General features: G+C 38.3%; 1 protein-coding gene across 2 annotated transcripts in view; it reads right to left on the bottom strand.

Moving 5' to 3' along the window:
* Nucleotides 1-20,505, bottom strand: part of TDRD5 (tudor domain containing 5) — a 105,677-nt gene that overhangs the window by 36,691 nt on the left and 48,481 nt on the right. For both annotated transcript variants that reach the window (XM_067030872.1, XM_067030865.1), the window contains exons 7-11: nucleotides 17,579-17,732; nucleotides 14,987-15,195; nucleotides 13,050-13,270; nucleotides 10,795-11,007; nucleotides 3,409-3,475 (exon numbers count right to left, since the gene is read on the bottom strand). In XM_067030872.1, coding sequence (XP_066886973.1) covers nucleotides 3,409-3,475; nucleotides 10,795-11,007; nucleotides 13,050-13,270; nucleotides 14,987-15,195; nucleotides 17,579-17,732 — 864 coding nt within the window. The remainder of the gene's footprint in view (nucleotides 1-3,408; nucleotides 3,476-10,794; nucleotides 11,008-13,049; nucleotides 13,271-14,986; nucleotides 15,196-17,578; nucleotides 17,733-20,505) is intronic.

The following is a 20,505-nucleotide window of genomic DNA, read 5'->3' on the forward strand; positions in this document are numbered from 1 at the left end:
AAAAAAGCTGAAGAACACAAGTAACAAATACAAAATCTTAAAAACAGCTACAGACAAAAAGGATATTGCCTTCAAAGGAACATCCATTAGATGGACAGCTGGCTTAAATATCATAAGGGAAACCAGAAGCCAGTGTAATGATACCTTCCATGTGCTGAAGATAGTAACTGCCAACCTAGAATTCTATACCTACTGAACATCTCTTTCAAGAATAAGCACAAAATGATATTTTCAGGTGAACATAGCTGAGTTTGCCATCAATAAACCCTTACAAAATGAAATCCTAAAAGATACAGTTCTAACAGAAAGAAAATGTTCCCAGAGGGTTTGAGCAGCAAGACTGAAGAGCTAAGAAACTGAGAAATACGTGACTAAATCTAAATGGACATTATTATTATTATATGCAGTTATTTTCTTGAGGGGTTACAAACAATAACGTTAATTACAAAACAAAAACAGATCAGAAGAGGACGTTAAAGAAATTCGTGTTCTAATGTCCTTGCATTGCTACACACATATGCTGTACTTCCTAGAGTAATCACTGAAATAACATAGTGAATGATTTAAAAACATCTTCAAAACAAGGCATACAAGGTGAGAAAAAGAATAGGTAAGCCAGTGACTTTTCACTAGGGCCACTGGGTTCTGTCCAGTGCTTGCAAAGTTTAGTTGTCATCTAAGGATTTGGGCGGATTTTATATCCGTACAATGATTTTGGAACGCACCCATTCTATGGCTCCCTCCCTTTAAGTATTACACCCTAACTTCTAGCTGTTCTGCTATTCCCAAACAATGTCCTCTAATCCTGCAAGCCAGCAAGGCTGTAGACTGGGGAGTGACCTCAGGAAAGAAGCTGAAAAATTCCTGATCTTACCTATTGCGGTTTGACTTCCAAGGGTAGACTTCTACTTTTCTACTTGCTTTAGATTTTGTATATGAAAGTATTAGCTCACCAAACCAGAAAAAAGATATAGAAATAAAGATATGAATGAGATACATTCAGTTAAAAAAATTTATTGAGCACCTACCATACACCAAACATTGATCTAGGCACTGGAGATACAGTGGTAAATATGACAGACAATATCCCTGATCTCAGGAATTACAATGTTGTATGTGAACAAACAAAATAATACCAGATAGTGTTATAAAGATAAAACAAGGGACTTCCCTGGTGGTCTAGTGGTTAAGAATCTGTCTTGCAATGCAGGGGATGCCAGTTCGATCCCTGGTTGGGGAACTAAGATCCCACATGCCATGGGGCAGAAAGCCCATGCACCACAACTACTGAGCCCATGTGCTCTGGAGTCCATGAGCCAAAACTAGAGAGCCCAAGTGCCACAACTACTGAGCCCACACACTCTGGAGCCCATGCACCACAACTAGAGAGCCCGCGTGCTGCAACTAATGAGCCTGCACACTCTGGAGCCTGCACGCCACAACTAGAGAGAAGCCCGCACACTGCAACAAAGAGCCCATGTGCCTCAATAAAGATCGCGCATGCCACAACTAAGACCCGATGCAGCCAATAAATAAATAAATAAATAAATAAATATTAATGGTACAGATGAACCCATTTGCAGAGCAGACATAGAGAATGCACAGGTGGACACAGTGGGCGAAGGGGAGGGTGGGATGAATTGGGATATTAATTTTGACATAAATATACTACTATGTGTAAAATAGATAGCTAGTGGGAACCTGCTGTATAGCAGAGGGAGCTCAGCCCACTGCTCTGTGATGGCCTAGGTGGGTGGGATGGGTGGGGGAGGGAGGTCTACGAGGGAGGGGATGTGTGTATGCTTATGGCTGATTCACTTCACTGTGCAACAGAAACTAGCACAACACTGTAAAGCAATTATACTCCAATTAAAATAAATAAATTTCTTTTTAAAGATAAAACAAAATGATGATGAATGACTGAAGAGGAAGAGTGCACTTTAAATTGACTGGTCAAGGAAGTCCTTCTTGGGGAAGTAACATTTGGGCTTAAATCTGAACGACAAGAAGGAGCCAACCATGAGAATTCTTTGAACAAGCTATTTCAGTGACCAGCATGGGCAGAAGTCCTAAGGCCAGAAGCAGTTTAGGAAGGAAATTATAAAGAAAATGAAAACTGGAAGCCACCTGGCTGATATGAGAGTAATGGACATTGGCTATTGGTCACAAATTTAGCCCTGACCTCCCTGATGGAAGTACTAAAAAGAAAGGAGCCAGGGCTAAAATGCACCCTAGAAAACAATGCTGAGTAGTGACTCGCACAAAAAACACACTTTGCATATTTATAATACTCAAAAATCAGTAATGGATTGAATTAGTCTAACAATAAAGGGACAGTTAAACAGGCTACAATGCATGTTTAGCTAACAGATTACTTATGTACCTATTAAAATTGAGAACTATAACATGTAAATGTATTTACGCTATAATGTTGAGTGGAAAAATGGAATATAAAATGATTACTATTTTATATAAGCCTAAAAATGCCACAAAACCCTCATCCCCAACATCCAATAAACTAAACTGAAAGAAACTCATATCAAATTTCTAAATTGAATGCATTTGAATGGTGGAAGTACAGATAATGTTTTATCTTTTTCTTTTCTCTTTATTGTGTTTTTCAGATAAAAAATAGTATGGAATAATCCACGTATATGTTAGCAACTGATAAGTTATTTAGGTTAAACAGACAAACATGGTGTAATAAATGTGTATGGCATGTATAATTAAGAGTTCTGAGGGAAAAAACATAAAATTAGGTGCATAATTATAGCTACATAAACAAATGTATCTATATGGATGAAAATGCCTCCTGCTCCATCCCACTCCAATCGCCTCCCACCACTAGAGAATTCTTTAAAAAACATATATCTGATTGTGGCAGTTCCCTTTAGTTGCTCCCGAGTCTGGATATTGTGTCCAGACTCCTGCACATGGCTATGGGTCTCCACCTTACTTTACTGTCTACTTCTCTGACATCATTTGCCATGCACCAATTCTAGCACATCCTCTATTAGGTAGCCAAACAGAACCACTTAAAATTCCTCATATTTGAGATATTTCATGCTGCTCTCCCTTTGCCTGAAATGTCTTTCTTTTCTTGTTTGTCCAGTTAGAGAACTAATCTTCCTTCAAAGTTTCATGCAAATGCCACCTCTATCATGGGGCCTTCTCTGATTACCCCGAACAGAGATGAGTGCTCTTCCTTTTGCATCTCTACCACATGCTGCAAAATTTTCTAGCAAATATGACACAGCACAATTATTTTTGTCTACATGCCTATCTTTCATACTGTCTACAATGATTTCTTTGAGGGCTCATTCCATGTTTTATTTTTGTATTCTGAGAACCTAGAATTGTTCTTGGCATCAAATGTTTGCTGATTAAACAGGAAACAAGCAAACATACCTCTACTGGTCTCACCCAAGCCAAAGAACAGGGGATAGCCTGAGCTGGAAGCCTGGTGTAGCAGCACCTGCAACAGATAATCAAATATATGAATATTTAATCATTTCAAAACTGCATTTTATGGAATCTCTTATCCATTCCTCGATTTAAGCTTTTCACACCATTTCAGAGTATTTTACTCATGCATTTTAAAATTAATGTCTTACACTTTAAAGTAACCTAAGAAATACACTTGTAAAAACATAATAGTCTTTGAAAACCATGCAATTAAAATATAGGTAGGATATGTATATATCCTATATAACTGAAAATAAATAAATAAATAATATATAGGTAGGAACAGTTCAACCTTTATGCTATATAAATGCAACTCTTAGCATGACCCAAAGAATGATTTTCTTAACATAAGATTGAAATTTCGTCTCATGGTTCATTCAGATTCACGATCATGTGAAAGAAGACGTGAGAGATTATAACCCAACTGTGATTATAATGACCAAATGACCATTTGCCAAACCTGCACTCAGATGAAAGGGGGTGGAATGGAGGGTAGGATGGAGGGAGAGAGGTAGGAGGAAAGGAAGAGAGATCCTAAGCTCACAGAGCTTCAGCATTACAGCTCAAAACTTAAGTTGTGCTCAGGTGTGAGGTGAGGGGATTAAGAGCACCGCGTAGAGGAGCTCCAGAAACGGGCGTGAGCCATGGCTGTCGGCATAGACAGTAGAGACGGGTGTGGGACGCTAAGGTTGCTGCTGCCACCATCAAGAGGCCTGTGTGTGAGCACAGGTCACTCTCCACACCAGCCCTCCCGGGAGCCCGTGCAGCCCGCCACTGCCGGGGTCCCGGGATTCAGGGACAGCTTCCCCGGGAGAGCGCGCGGCGCACCTTGGGCCTGCCTGTGCAGCGTCATGTCGGCCTCTGCCGCCGCGGACTCGCCCCGCCTCCGTGCCCCTCCCTCCCCACCCCCCCACCCCCCCGGCCTGAGTGAGCCGGAGCCGCCGAATCAACTGCTCCTTTAACATCGTCCTGTCTGAGCGAAGAGCAGATGCCCTCGGACAACCTACACGCAGAGGCGGGACCAAGTCCAAAGCTGAACCCCAGTAGCTGTGCGAACAGAGAGGAGAGGGGGAGGTCTCTCCCAGCAGCCTCAGAAGTGGCGGATTAAAGCTCCACAATCAACTTTAAGTGCCCTGCAGCTGTTGAAAACCTGAATAGACAACGAATCATCCCAAGTTGAGGAGGTGGACTTTGGGAGCAAGATATACTATTATTTTCCCCTTTTTTTCTTTTTGTGAGTGTGTATGTGTGTGCTGCTGTGTGAGATTTTGTCTGTATAGCTTTGCTTTCACCATTTGTCCTAGGGTTAGACCGACCCGTTTTTCTGTTTTTTTTTTTTAAAGGAAATTTTTCTTCTTAATAATTATTGTTTATTTTAATAACTATACTTTATCCTACTCTGTCTTCTCCCTTTCTTTCTTTCTTTCTTCCTTCCTTTCTTCCCTCCTTCCCTCCTTTCTTCCTTCCTTCCCCCTTCTTTCCTCCCTTCCTTCCTCCCTTCCTCTCTTCCTTCCTCCCTTTCTTCCTCTCCACCTTCCTTCCTTTCTTGCTTTCTTCCTTCCTTCATTTCTTCCTTCCTTTCTTCCTTCCTTCCCGCCCTCCTTCCTTCCTTCCTTTTCTTTCCTTTCTATTTTTTCTCCCTTTTATTTTGAGCCGTGTCGATTAAAGGCTCTTGGTGCCCCAGCCAGGCACCAGGGCGGTGTCTCTGAGGTGGGAGAACCAACCTCAAGACATTAGTCCACAAGAGACCTCCCAGCTCCACGTAATATCAGACGGTGAAAATCTCCCAGAGAGCTCCATCTCAACACCAAGACCCAGCTTCACTCAAGGACCAGCAACGAACAGTGCTGGATACCCTATCCCCAACAAAGAGCAAGACAGGTCTACAGCCCCATCCATTAGCAGAGAGGCTGCCTAAAATCATAATAAGGCTACCAAAATCCCCAAACACACCACCAGACGTGGACCTGCCCACCAGAAAGACAAGATCCAGCCTCATCCACCAGAACAGAGGCACTAGTCCCCCCAACCAGGGAACCTACTCAACCCACTGAACCAACCTTAGCCACTGGGGACAGCCACCAAAAACAACAGGAACTACGAACCTGCAGCGTGCAAAAAGGAGACCCCAAACACAGTAAGATAAGTGAAATGAGAAGACAGAAAAACACACAGCAGATGAAGGAGCAAGATAAAAACACACCAGACCTAACAAATGAAGCGGAAATAGGCAGTCTACCTGAAAAAGAATTCAGAATAATGATAGTAAAGATGATTCAAAATCTTGGAAATAGAATAGACAAATTGCAAGAAACAGTTAACAAGGACCTAGAAGAAATAAAGAGGAAGCAAGCAATGATGAGCAACACAATCAATGAAATGAAAAATACTCTAGATGGGATCAATAACAGAATAACTGAGGCAGAAGGATGGATAAATGACCTGGAAGATAAAATAGTGGAAATAACTACTGCAGAGCAGAAGAAAGAAAAAAGAATGAAAAGAACTGAGGACAGTCTCAGAGACCTCTGGGACAACATTAAACGCACCAACATTCGAATTATAGGGGTCCCAGAAGAAGAAGAGAAAAAGAAAGGGACTGAGAAAATATTTGAAGAGATTATAGTTGAAAACTTCCCTAATACAGGAAAGGAAATAGCCAATCAAGTCCAGGAAGCACAGAGAGTCCCAGACAGGATAAACCCAAAGAGAAACACGCCAAGACACATAATAATCAAACTGTCAAAAATTAAATACAAAGAAAACATATTAAAAGCAGCAAGGGAAAAACAACAAATAACACACAAGGGAATCCCCATAAGGTTAACAGCTGATCTTTCAGCAGAAACTCTACAAGCCAGAAGGGAGTGGCAGGACATATTTAAAGTGATGAAGGAAAAACACCTACAACCAAGATTACTCTACCCAGCATGGATCTCATTCAGATTTGATGGGGAAATTAAAACCTTTACAGACAAGCAAAAGCTGAGAGAGTTCAGCACCACCAAACCAGCTCTACAACAAATCCTAAAGGAACTTCTCTAGGCAAGAAACATAAGAGAAGGAAAAGACCTACAAGAACAACCCGAAACAATTAAGTAAATGGTAATCGGAACATACATATCGATAATTACCTTAAATGTAAATGGATTAAATGCTCCCACCAAAAGACACAGACTGGCTGAATGGATACAAAGCAAGACCCATATATATGCTGTCTACAAGAGACCCACGTCAAACCTAGGGACACATACAAACTGAAAGTAAGGGGATGGAAAAAGATATTCCATGCAAATGGAAATCAGAAGAAAGCTGGAGTAGCAATTCTCATATCAGACAAAATAGACTTTAAAATAAAGACTATTACAAGAGACAAAGAAGGACACTACATAATGATCAAGGGATCAATCCATGAAGAAAATATAACAATTGTAAATATTTATGCACCCAACATAGGAGCACCTCAATACATAAGGCAAATACTAACAGCCATAAAAGGGGAAATCGACAGTAACACAATTATAGTAGGGGACTTTAAAACCCCACTTTCACCAATGGACAGATCATCCAAAATGAAAATAAATAAGGAAACACAAGCTTTAAATGATACATTAGATAAGATGGACTTAATTGATATTTATAGGACATTCCATCCAAAAACAACAGAATACACATTTTTCTCAAGTGCTCATGGAACATTCTCCAGGATAGATCATATCTTGGGTCACAAATCTAGCCTTGGTAAATTTAAGAAAATTGAAATCGTATCAAGTATCTTTTCCGACCACAACGCTATGAGACTAGATAGCAATTACAGGAAAAGATCTGTAAAAAATACAAACACATGGAGGCTAAACAATACACTACTTAATAACGAAGTGATCACTGAAGAAATCAAAGAGGAAATCAAAAAATACTTAGAAACAAATGACAATGGAGACATGACGACCCAAAACCTATGGGATGCAGCAAAAGCAGTTCTAAGAGGGAAGTTTATAGCAATACAATCATACCTTAAGAAACAGGAAACATCTCGAATAAACAACCTAACTTTGCACTTAAAGCAATTAGAGAAAGAATAACAAAAAACCCCAAATTTAGCAGAAGGAAAGAAATCATAAAGATCAGATCAGAAATAAATGAAAAAGAAGTGAAGGAAACAATAGCAATGATCAATAAAACTAAAAGCTGGTTCTTTGAGAAGATAAATAAACTTGATAAACCATTAGCCAGACTCATCAAGAATAAAAGGGAGAAGACTCAAATCAATAGAATTAGAAATGAAAAAGGAGGTGTAACAACTGACACTGTAGAAATACAAAAGATTATTAGAGATTAATACAAGCAACTGTATGCCAATAAAATGGACAACTTGGAAGAAATGGACAAATTCTTAGAAATGCACAACCTGCCAAGACTGAACCAGGAAGAAATAGAAAATATGAACAGACCAATCACAAGCACTGAAATTGAAACTGTGATTCAAAATCTTCCAACAAACAAAAGCCCAGGACCAGATGGCTTCACAGGCGAATTCTATCAAACATTTAGAGAAGAGCTAACACCTATCCTTCTCAAACTCTTCCAAAACATAGCAGAGGGAGGAACACTCCCAAACTCATTCTATGAGGCCACCATCACCCTGATACCAAAACCAGACAAAGACGTCACAAAGAAAGAAAACTACAGGCCAATATCACTGATGAACATAGATGCAAAAATCCTCAACAAAATACTAGCAAACAGAATCCAACAGCACATTAAAAGGATCATACACCATGATCAAGTGGGGTTTATTCCAGGAATGCAAGAATTCTTCAATATATGCAAATCAATCAACGTGATACACCATATCAACAAACTGAAGGAGAAAAACCATATGATCATCTCAATAGATGCAGAGAAAGCTTTTGACAAAATTCAACACTCATTTATGATAAAAACCCTGCAGAAAGTAGGCATACAGGGAACTTTCCTCAACATAATAAAGGCCATATATGACAAACCCACAGCCAGCATCGTTCTCAATGGTGAAAAACTGAAACCATTTCCACTAAGATCAGGAACATGACAACGTTGCCCACTCTCACCACTCTTATTCAACATAGTTTTGGAAGTTCTAGCCACAGCAATCAGAGAAGAAAAAGAAATAAAAAGAATCCAAATAGGAAAAGAAGAAGTAAAGCTGTCACTGTTTGCAGATGACATGATACTATACATAGAGAATCCTAAGGATGCTACCAGAAAACTACTAGAGCTAATCAATGAATTTGGTAAAGTTGCAGGATACAAAATTAATGCACAGAAATCTCTGGCATTCTTATACACGAATGATGAAAAATCTGAGAGTGAAATTAAGAAAACACTCCCATTTACCATTGCAACAAAAAGAAGAAAATATCTAGGAATAAACCTACCTAAGGAGACCAAAGACTTGTATGCAGAAAACTATAAGACACTGATGAAAGAAATTAAAGATGATACAAATAGGTGGAGAAATATACCATGTTCTTGGATTGGAAGAATCAACTTTGTGAAAATGACTCTACTACCCAAAGCAATCTACAGATTCAATGCAATCCCTATCAAATTACCTCTGGCATTTTTTACAGAACTAGAACAAAAAATTTCACAATTTGTATGGAAACACAAAAGACCCTGAATAGCCAAAGCAATCTTGAGAACGAAAAGTGGAGCTGGAGGAATCAGGCTCCCTGACTTCAGACTCTACTACAAGGCTACAGTAATCAAGACAGTATGGTACTGGCACAAAAACAGAAATATAGATCAATGGAACAGAATAGAAAGCCCAGAGATAAACCCCCACACATATGGTCACCTTATCTTTGATAAAGGAGGGAAGGATATACAGTGGAGAAAAGACAGCCTCTTCAATAAGTGGTGCTGGGAAAACTGGACAGGAACATGTAAAAGTATGAAATTAGAACACTCCCTAACACCACACACAAAAATAAACTCAAAATGGGTTAAAGACCTAAATGTAAGGCCAGACACTATCAAACTCTTAGAGGAAAACATAGGCAGAACACTCTACAACATAAATCACAGCAAGATCCTTTTTGACCCATCTCCTAGAGAAATGGAAATAAAAACAAAAATAAACAAATGGGACCTAATGAAACTTAAAAGCTTTTGCACAGCAAAGGATACCATAAACAACACCAAAAGACAACCCTCAGAATGGGAGAAAATATTTGCAAATGAAGCAACTGACAAAGGATTAATATCCAAAATTTATAAGCAACTCATGCAGCTCAATAACAAAAAAACAAACAAGCCAATCCAAAAATGGGCAGAAGAACTAAATAGACATTTCCCCAAGAAGATATACTGGTTGCTAACAAACACATGAAAGAATGCTCAACATCATTAATCATTAGAGAAATGCAAATCAAAACTACAATGAGATATCATCTCACACTGGTCAGATTGGCCATCATCAAAAACTCTAGAAACAATAAATGCTGGAGAGGGTGTGGAGAAAAGGGAACCCTCTTGCACTGCTGGTGGGAATGTAAATTGATACAGCCACTATGGAGAACAGTATGGAGGTTCCTTAAAAAACTACAAATAGAACTACCATACGACCCAGCAATCCCACTACTGGGCATATACCCTGAGAAAACCATAATTCAGAAAGACTCATGTACCAAAATGTTCATTGCAGCTCTATTTACAATAGCCAGGACATGGAAGCAACCTAAGTGTCCATCAACAGATGAATGGATAAAGAAGATGTGGCACATATATACAATGGAATATTACCCAGCCATAAAAAGAAATGAAACTGAGTTATTTATAATGAGGTGGATGGACCTGGAGTCTGTCATACAAAGTGAAGTAAGTCAGAAGGAGAAAAACAAATACCGTATGCTAACACATATATATGGACTCTAAGGGGAAAAAAATGTCATGAAGAGATTAGTGGTAGGACGGGAATAAAACACAGACCTACTAGAGCATGGACTTGAGGCTATGGGGAGGGGGAAGGGTAAGCTGTGACAAAGTGAGAGAGTGGCAGGGACATATATACACTATCAAATGTAAATTAGATAGCTAGTTGGAAGCTGCCGCATAGCACAGGGAGATCACCTCTGTGCTTTGTGACCACCTAGAGGGGTGGGATAGGGAGGGTGGGAGAGAGGGTGATGCAAGAGGGAAGAGATATGGGAACATATGTATATGTATAACTGATTCACTTTGTTGTAAAGGAAAAACTAACACACTATTGTAAAACAGTTATACTCCAATAAAGATGTTTAAAAAAAAAAACAACTTAAGTTGTCCTTATTCAGTTTATTTACTCACTTGAGGAACCTCAGGGAGGACTTCTGAACAGCTTCAATATTTCCAAAGTCTGGATAGAACACTTCAACTTCCTGTTTCCCAAGAATTCGATGGATAATGACCCGATACCACCAATTATCCTCAGAAAGTCTTACACAACAGAGATGTCCCGGTTGGATAAAATACTCTGGCATGGCATACCGATCAGAAACCAGCTGATTAGAATAACAGCGCCTGCGGAATTCCGTAATACCCAGAAACCCATAGGGGAAGAAAAAATTAAAGATCATTTTTATTGATGTATCACGAGCTGGAATGTCTTGGCAAAAAGCAAAGAAAAAAATCCTCACTTTTTCTGATTTGGTAATGCTTATTATTAATACCAACTAATTTTCTTTTTCTTGTCCAAATCCCTTCTCTTATCAACAAACTTCTTCCAATAGAAATTTACTAAGTGATTATTATGTAACATTATGCCAGGTGTTCTTGGCTGGGAGGTGAGTATATAATGTGGTAAAGTTAGAAAAAAACTTTTGGAGAGATACAAAGTAAATTATTCTTATATGTGGCACCAATGTAAAAATCAGACATTTGTTGTACGTGAATAAATCTAAAGTAACTGAAAATGTAAACATTTTACATAGTGTTTAGTAACAAAGGACATGATTTTCCACTAGAGAAAAGATAATTTAGAGCAGTAGCTCTCTAAGTGTAGTTCACAAATCCCTGGGACCCTGATACCCTTTCAAAAAGTTCCTAAGATCAAAGCTCTTTTAATATTTTAGTATTATTATGAAAATAGTTATTTGCACTTTTCACTATGTTAATATTTGCATTGATGCTGTAAAAGCAAGGGTAGGTAAAATTCCCAGTGCCTTTGCTAAATCAAGGCAGTGGCATCCAACTGTACTAGTAAACATTTATTTTTCACTGCCATGAATAAAGAGGCTACTTTCACTTAAGAATGTCCTTGATAAAGCAATAAAAATTATTAAGTTTATTTAAGCTCAACCACTATCTTTTCAATATTCTCTATAACAAAATGCAAGTACAATAAAATACTTCCCAAGTTGTTTTAATGAAAAGCACTTTTGCATTTCAGTTGTGAACTGAATTAGCTGCTTTTTGTGTGTGTGTGGAGATTTATTTTTACTTGGAAGATGAACTAGACACTATTTTCATGGAACACCATTTTTGCTTGAAAGGTCACTCACAAACTATGTTTATTCAGACTTGGGTATTTGCCACACATTTTCTCAAAAATGAAGCAAGCTTGCCACTTCAAGGAAAACATTGACAGTATTTATTGTCAACGATAAAATTCAAAAGCTTTCAAATGAAAATTAGGATTTGGGCAATGCTGCATCCACCACCATAAACATGACAGCTTCCTAATACTTAATACTTTTCTGATGCAATCAGTGATAATACTAATGAATGTGAATTTTTAAAAGATATATTGTGTGATCAAATATGTTAACATCTGGAAGATCTATGTAACTCAGTGAACCAGTATTTTACAAGAGACCAATACATGATGTTTTAAAATCGTAGATGGTGGTAAAATTCAGGGCCAGTTCCATTGAGTCCACACTGAGAAGGTCCCTATGCTTACTTTAATGTTAAGCTACTGCTGTCTTGAAATTCTTAATACTTTTTAAATAAGGAGTCTTATATTTTAATTTTGCACTGGAGCCTGCCATTACATAGCTAGTGCTGGATCCATTCAAAGTGCAAAGGCAGAAAATGTATTTTAACATAGTAGAGTTTGAAAAGTTCAAATTCCACACTGAAACTAACTTCAAGAAACTACCACTTGTCAAGTTTCAGTATACTATCAAAGAGTATTTGCAATTTTCTGAAAAGGCTATTAAAATACTCCTTTTCCCAATTATGTATCTGTCAGAGGCCAGATGTTTTCATGTACTTCCACCAAAATAATGTATTTCAAGAAATTAAAAACAGAAGCAGATACTGAAATCCAACTTTCTTCTAGTAAGCCAGATATTAGAGATCTGCAAAAATGTAAAACAGTGCACTCTTCTAATTTTCATAAAAGTTATTTTTCATAAAATGTTATTTATATTCAGAAAAATGAATGTATTATTTTTAAACAATATTTTAAATTTTTTACAGTTTTAATTTCTATATGATAAATATTGATAAACAAAAGTTCTCTTGGGTCCTTAATTTTTAAGAGCCCTGAGACCAAAATGTTTGAGAACTGACTTAGAATGAGATACATGAAAAATACATTGAAAACAACAGATTCCTACCGCATTTCAATCATCATGTCTTCTAATAACTCTGATGAATCCCTGCTATAGATTCGGATGTAGAATTGACTAGGAGAGATGATACACTCCACAAAGACCCCCACGAGGGTACTGGTACCTAATGGGGGTAGTTGGCATAACTTCTTGTCTTGTACAGCATCAGGTGGGATATCATGATTTGCCATTGCCAAGTTGAGCTGTGATTTGTTAATTTCTACTTGCTACAAGTTTAAAAAAAATCAAAGAAACCACTATAAATCTTTGGGTAACATTTCAAACGCTATGACAACATTTCTCAAAATATATTTCATGAGTCACCTTTATCAGAATCACCTGGCAAATTATAAAAATGAAAATTCTTAGGCTTTAGCCCAGACTCACTCACTAGAAGTGAGGTCCACAATTATGCCTTTAAAAAAGTCCCTAGGTGATCCTTACCTACATTAAAATATTAAAAGTACTGTCTTACGATATTAGGTAAAGAGTGAAAAGTGTGTCACACAACTGCCCTATATAAAATTGAAAACATCATACTTCAAATACTTAGGCTGAACTAAGAGTCTCATCCTACCCAATTCTACCAACAAAGGCAACTTGAAAGAATGGATTAAATTTCAAGGCTTCCCTGGTGGCACAGTGTTTAAGAATTTGCCTGCCATTGCAGGGGACACGGGTTCGAGCCCTGGTCCGGGAAGATCTAACATGACGCGGAGCAACTAAGCCCTTGTGCCACAACTAATACTTAATACTTTTAAGTACTTAATGCTTTTTTTTTTTTTTTTTTTGTGCTACGCGGGCCTCTCACTGTTGTGGCCTCTCCCGTTGCGGAGCACAGGCTCCGGACGCGCAGGCTCAGTGGCCATGGCTCACGGGCCCAGCAGCTCCGCGGCATGTGGGATCTTCCCGGACCGGGGCACGAACCCGTGTCCCCTGCATCGGCAGGCGGATTCTCAACCACTGCGCCACCAGGGAAGCCCAGTACTTAATACTTTTAAGGCTTAATACTGAGCCTGTGCTCTAGAGCCTGTGAGTCACAACTACTGAAGCCTGCGCTCTAGAGCCTGTGAGCCACAACTACTGAAGCCTGCATGCCTAGAGCCCATGCTCCGCAACAAGAAAAGCCACTGCAAGGAGAAGCCCGCGCACGGCAACGAAAAGTCGCCCCTGCTTGCTGCAACTAGAGAAAGCCCGCACGCAGTGATGAAGACCCTACACAGCCAAAAATAAATAAATTTATTTTAAAAAAGAATGGATTAAATTTCAGACTAGTCTTCCAATCAAAAATATGGTTTCTCAAACACTCTCATTCTCAAATATATTATTTTCCTTCAGGCCTTTCTATTGTCCTCTAGAAAATATAGCAGTCTCTCCAAACAAAATGTTTTCCTTCCGTGAAAGAAGCCAGGTGTAAAGGGCAGAAGGCAAGAAGAGTAAGCAATTAATTCCTTAGTAACTACAAAATAAGTAATAGGAGATGAGAATACAAAAAGGGAGAAGTGTGTGTGGAGATAGAATAAAGGAGGAAAACAATAAAAGCACTCTCTGAGGCTAGGTGCAGGGGCAACCTGCAGCAGTGCTGAGGCATACAGCTAAAACAGAGCTCTCCTCAATTCTTCCCTTAAAAGCCCTGGAGGGTTGTGAAGCCTACTGAAACACATGGACAGAGAATCAGCAATGTTATCCTGAAACAACTGTCAAATCTTCGAGGCCAACTGAAAAGCCTGAAATGAGACTCAAGGAAAGCTAGTTATACAAAAGGCTGAAAACCAGAATAAATGCTGCATAACGTGACTTCAGACCAAAGTTCTGGTCTAGCCTAAGAAATCATACATCTAGAAATAAGACGTTTCTCAAACAGAATTTTTGTCTAAAGAAATATTCAGTTACTTTCCATAATGCTGAATCTCCAGGGCACAAAGCCATCAAACCTTACTCACCAGCTGTAAAGGCTTTACCACCAGATTAGGCCTCTTGCAAATCTTCTGTTCTGGCTCTTTGTGGTTTTTTGAAGGGCAATCCCATGTAGTCTCCTTGATAACAGTAGTAGACAGTGAATTTCTAGGGGAACTGGACACACAAGCTTTGGCTTCTATTTTCTTATCTGATTGAACTAAACATGAATTTCTGACTGATGACACAGCTCCATCTGAAATGACCAATAGAGGAGCCTATGTATATCTATTAAAATAATTTGGAAACTGTTACTAAGCACATTCTATGTTCCAGGCACTGGGCAGATAATGATAGATGAGAGATATGAACCTGTCTTTGCAGACCTTTCAGTATGGAGAGATGTAAGGGAAGTTCCAGATGGGAACAAATCTTATGTTATTTATGTTGGGGGGGCAAGTCTGATAAGGTTTTTTTAACTTTGGTGAAAGGTTTTATCTTACAACATTCTGATTTCAATTTATTTCTTGTTCAGCTTTAGCTGTGAACATTCATTGTTGCTTAATGTACAACGTATGTGACTACTTAATAGTCCATAATACAATGCCTTAATTTTTAGGGAATTCCCAAACCAATCACATATTTTGACCATACAATCATACAAATTTACATGTGTATGATGATTATAGGAGGCTGACACACTAAAACAGATCCCAGATAGACATAAAACCATAGTGGCTCCTAAAGAAATAAACTAGTAACTGTACAAAGATGTAGGTACAAGAATATTTATCACTGTATTTTCTATAATGATAAAAAAATGGATACTCTCTACATATCCATTGACAGGAGACTGGTTAAATAAACTATAATACAGTTACATAAAATAATTATATGTAGTCAAAAAGGAAGAAATAAACTTGTATATGCTGTTATAGAAAATTACCTCTATGAAGTATAAAAAGCAAGGACTTATATAATGTTTAATACAATATTGTTTTCTGGAAGAAAATTATACATATGATAAATAATTATAGAGAAGAGGTCCAAAAAAAACCCACTAAAACTATTACTACTAGTTACTACCTCTGCATTGCTGGAATTGTTTAAACAAGCAAATACTGCTTTGTAATTTTTTTCTAAGTGCAGCTAGGCTCACATATACATTTTTAAAGGTCTGGAAGGCTATATAAAAATTCTAATGGCATTTTTTGTGGGAGTAAAATGTAGAGAAATATTCACTTTCAACTTTTTACTCATCTGTGCTATCTGAATTTTTTAGAATGAATGCAAGTTATTTTAATCAGAAAAATCAACAAAGATACATTTACATCTTGTAAAAAAAAAACCCACAGCTGTTCACTTTAGCCACTTGTAGAAACTTATAAAAATGTAAGTATCATACTGTACTATAGATGGCAAGACATTACCATTAAGGGAACTGAGGAAAGAGTAAATGGGATCTCTCTGTATTCATTCTTTTTTTTTTTTTTTGGTGGTACGCGGGCCTCTCACTGTTGTGGCCTCTCCCATTGCGGAGCGCAGGCCCAGCGGCCATGGCTCACGGGCCCAGCCGCTCTGCAGCATGTGGGATCTTCCCGGACCTGGGCACAAACCCGTGTCCCCTGCATCGGCAGGCGGATTCTCAACCACTGCGCCACCAGGGAAGCCCCCTGTATTCATTCTTAATAACTGCAAGTGAACCTACAATAACCTCAATAAAAATTTCAAAAGAAAAAACCCACTAAGCCAAACAAAAACAAAAGTCAAGTACCCTAAATGCAATGTGATATCCTGGAGTAGATCCAGAGACAGAAAAAGAACAAAACTGATAAAATCGGAATAGAATCTGGAGTTTAGTAAATAGCAATGTACCAATGTTAATTTCTTAGTTTTGATAAATATATCATGGTAATGTAAGATGTTAAAATTAGGGGGAAACTGGATGAAGGGCATATGAGAACTCTGTACTATCTCTGCAACTTTTCTATAAACCTAAAATTATCTCAAAATAAAATGTTACTTTTTTTAAATTACAGCTGCTAAGTCTCAATGCACACCTATTTATTCTGAACCTCCATATATTTCTAAACAGAGTTAAGAACCACTGAACTATCTAGTGCTTCCCCCTCAGAACACCATTTCAGAATATTTATTTCTTCAGAATTATTAAAAAATCTGGACAATGAAGAAAGTAAACTTTAAAAACTCAGATTTTGGGGCTTCCCTGGTGGCGCAGTGGTTGAGAGTCCACCTGCCGATGCAGGGGACACGGGTTCATGCCCCGGTCTGGGAAGATCCCACATGCCGCGGAGCGGCTGGACCCGTGAGCCATGGCCGCTCAGCCTGCGTGTCTGGAGCCTGTGCTCCGCAACGGGAGAGGCCACAACAGTGAGAGGCCCGCGTACCACAAAAAAAACAAAAATCAAAAAACTCAGATTTTAATACAGTAAACTCATTGCAACACATATCATCAGAAAGGAGGTCATTATATACAAAACATTTTCAAGGCTAATGTGTGATCTGTTTGGTTGATGTGGTTACAATAACGCCTATTTACATAACCAGTGCTTTCTTTTTCCTTGTTCTTACAGAGACAATTAAAAATCAGGTTTGCATCATATTGTAATTCAACTCACCAGGTGGTAGAGGCTTCATATCAGCATCAAACACCAGCAAGCCTTGTTCTCCTTCCCTGAACTCAACATGGAGAATGTCACTAAGAGCTCCAACAAGCTCGGTCACATTTGAGAAGCCCAGTTTTTTGGGTGAAAGTTGCTCTTTAAAAATTACCTGTCACCAAAACAAATCCAAACAAAACAAAACAAGAATATAACATATACAGATGCCCATGGACAATGCTTTAATTTGGACTTAGCCAAACTAAATTTGTAAGGGTGAGTTAACTCAGGCATTACAACAAACCCTTGCTTCCATGAAAGTATAATACAAACCAAGAGACCTATAATCCCTCACTATAAACTTCTAGGCCAACTTCAAGTTCCTTTTAGAGCATATGTTAAATTGAAAAGAAAATTAGGGGACATTTTTACCTCTCATTTTTCACAATGTCTGATTATAAAGCAAAAAGTCTTTTTTGAAAAAGAGGGGAACACACAAAATACAAAAATCATAATAAAACTTGATATTTCTCTATTTTCAGAGAAAGAGTATTCACTACTACTTTCCACATGCAATAAAATACTATTTTTAAACATTTCCTTAAAAATTTTGTTTATTATTTCACCCTGGAAGTTGGGATAAATAGGCAGGTGTCAATGTATTTCCTATAACTGTCTGATTTTCTTGCCTTGGAAAAGAAGAAGAACTATACCAAATACAGATAGAAGAGAATATATATAAGATAGATAACAAATATGTTTGGTTTAAACTGCACAGTGAATTGGTAAGTTTGCCCTTGTTAATAAAGACGTCCCATTAAAATGTCTGAACTCTTAAACTTTTGTCTCCATAACCAAGGTAAAGCAGTTGAGCTAACCATAGTTCTTGCTCTCTTCCTCTTGACTAGGTGTTAGTAGGAAATAAATCCCTGTCTGACTTAATCACCTTGGGGAAGATCAACAGGAACACAGAGGGCAAACAGTTCTAAAGGATTGACCCTTGACAAAGGGTGGGATTTCTGCAGTGCATACTTCTTTCTTGTTGGTGTAATGCTCTGAGACCAAACTCAACTCTTTATTGACTTCTCCCAGGACACTTGTAAAAATGGGGCCCAGCGTCAGTCAAGTCACAGTTTAAAAGGGTCATTAGTATCACATCTATAGCCAATCACAGATATCCCAAGAGAGAAAGAACTGGTAGAGGACAGAAGAAGGGTGGTGGTGAATTAGATTTGGTACTTCTACTTACTTCTTTGTACATTACACATTATGGCTTCTTTTCTTTTTATGTTCATTAGTCTCTAACGGTTTCTTTACCTTCTCGGTAAGTGCCCAGTACTATGAATATGCAATTCAGCTGAACACACAACTAGGTTGGGAAGGATTCTTTTTAATATAAGTTATCAATTTTTTGAATAAGTGATATTCAGAAGTTTTAAAAAGGTACACAGCAAAAACTAAGTCTCCAGCCCACTCCCATCCCTCAGTTGATCAGGAGATCACCTCCTTGGAGGTAACCATTACTACTAGTTTCTTGTGCAAACCATCACCAGCAGATTCTTGTGAAACTTTCCAGAAACTGTCAAAACTTGAACATGCATCATGCTTCAACATAATAGATTACACCTGTTGTATTTTTTATGAGTTAATACGGAGGTAATTCCAAATCCTTATATGAAACACAGTTGAGTAATCCTATCTCAGAAGCAGTTTCTTTTAGTAAGTTAGTTTGGTCCATCCATTGATATGTCAGAGACACTGCCCTAGGTCCTTTGTTATGCTACCTTCTTTATATACTCCCAACCATAAGCAAGAAAGTAATTGGTGTATTTCTACTCCCACTCTCTTACTTCTCTTCCATCTCCAATCCATTTTGGTTGTTTTATTTTTTCCTTAGAGTTTAATATATTTATGCCTTCAAATGTATGTATATATCCTATTACATGATTTCATTTCCTCATGGAGTAGATTTTGTAGATGATACACTCGTAGTGCAAACACTTTATTTTCTGCAAACTGGCAGCTGGACCCAGCGGCTTGATCAGACTCATGCTCCACCCCTATGACAAGACTATTGGTGATGCCATGTTCTAAAAAGAGGCACATATAATGTCTGGTTGTCTTTTTTTTTTTTTCTTGATGTTGTTAGGAGCCATTACTGGTCAATGCCTGATCTACTATTTTATTGAGAGGCTTAACATAGTGATATTCTAATTCTATAAATTCTTTTTTGTTATTTAGTTGGAATATTTTATAGAAATATGCTCCCCTCATCTGCTATTTGGTTAACCAGTTCATTCAGGAAAGTGAGGTAAGTGACTGGCTCTTTCTCTTTATTTACCATTTTCTAAGGTAATGAATTGGTTCCCTATCATCCTCCATGATAACCAATTAGTGTTTTTTTTTAATTAATTTATTTATTTAGCAGGGGCTACTCTTTGTTGCGGTGTGTGGGCTTCTCATTGCGGTGGCTTCTCTTGTTGCAGAGCACGGGCTCTAGGCGTGCGGGCCCAGCAGTTGCCGCACGTGGGCTCAGTAGTTGTGGCTCATAGGCTCTAGAGCGCAGGCTCAGTAGTTGTGGCACACAGGCTTAGTTGCTCCACAGCATGTGGGATCTTCCCAGACCAGGGCTCGAACCCATGTCCCCTGCATTGGCAGGTGGATTCTTAACCACTGTGCCACCAGGGAAGCCCACCAATTAGTTTTTAATATCATATGAACTCATAGAATTAAACATATTTGATGGGCTTCAAACCACTGAAATTATTATCCTTATTGAAACCTGAAATAACACTTCACATGGATTCCTAAGCCCTTCTAATGTGAACCTAGTCTTTAATAGCCCTTGCTGGTCTGGAATGGTAAGATGTTCCAGGTTCAATTTATGCAATTAGAAATCCTTGTACATACAATTAAAATTACCTCATAATTACCCCCATATATCC

Source organism: Kogia breviceps, chromosome 1 (genome assembly GCF_026419965.1).
Source record: "Kogia breviceps isolate mKogBre1 chromosome 1, mKogBre1 haplotype 1, whole genome shotgun sequence".
In the NCBI taxonomy this organism is placed as follows: Eukaryota; Metazoa; Chordata; class Mammalia; order Artiodactyla; family Physeteridae; genus Kogia; species Kogia breviceps.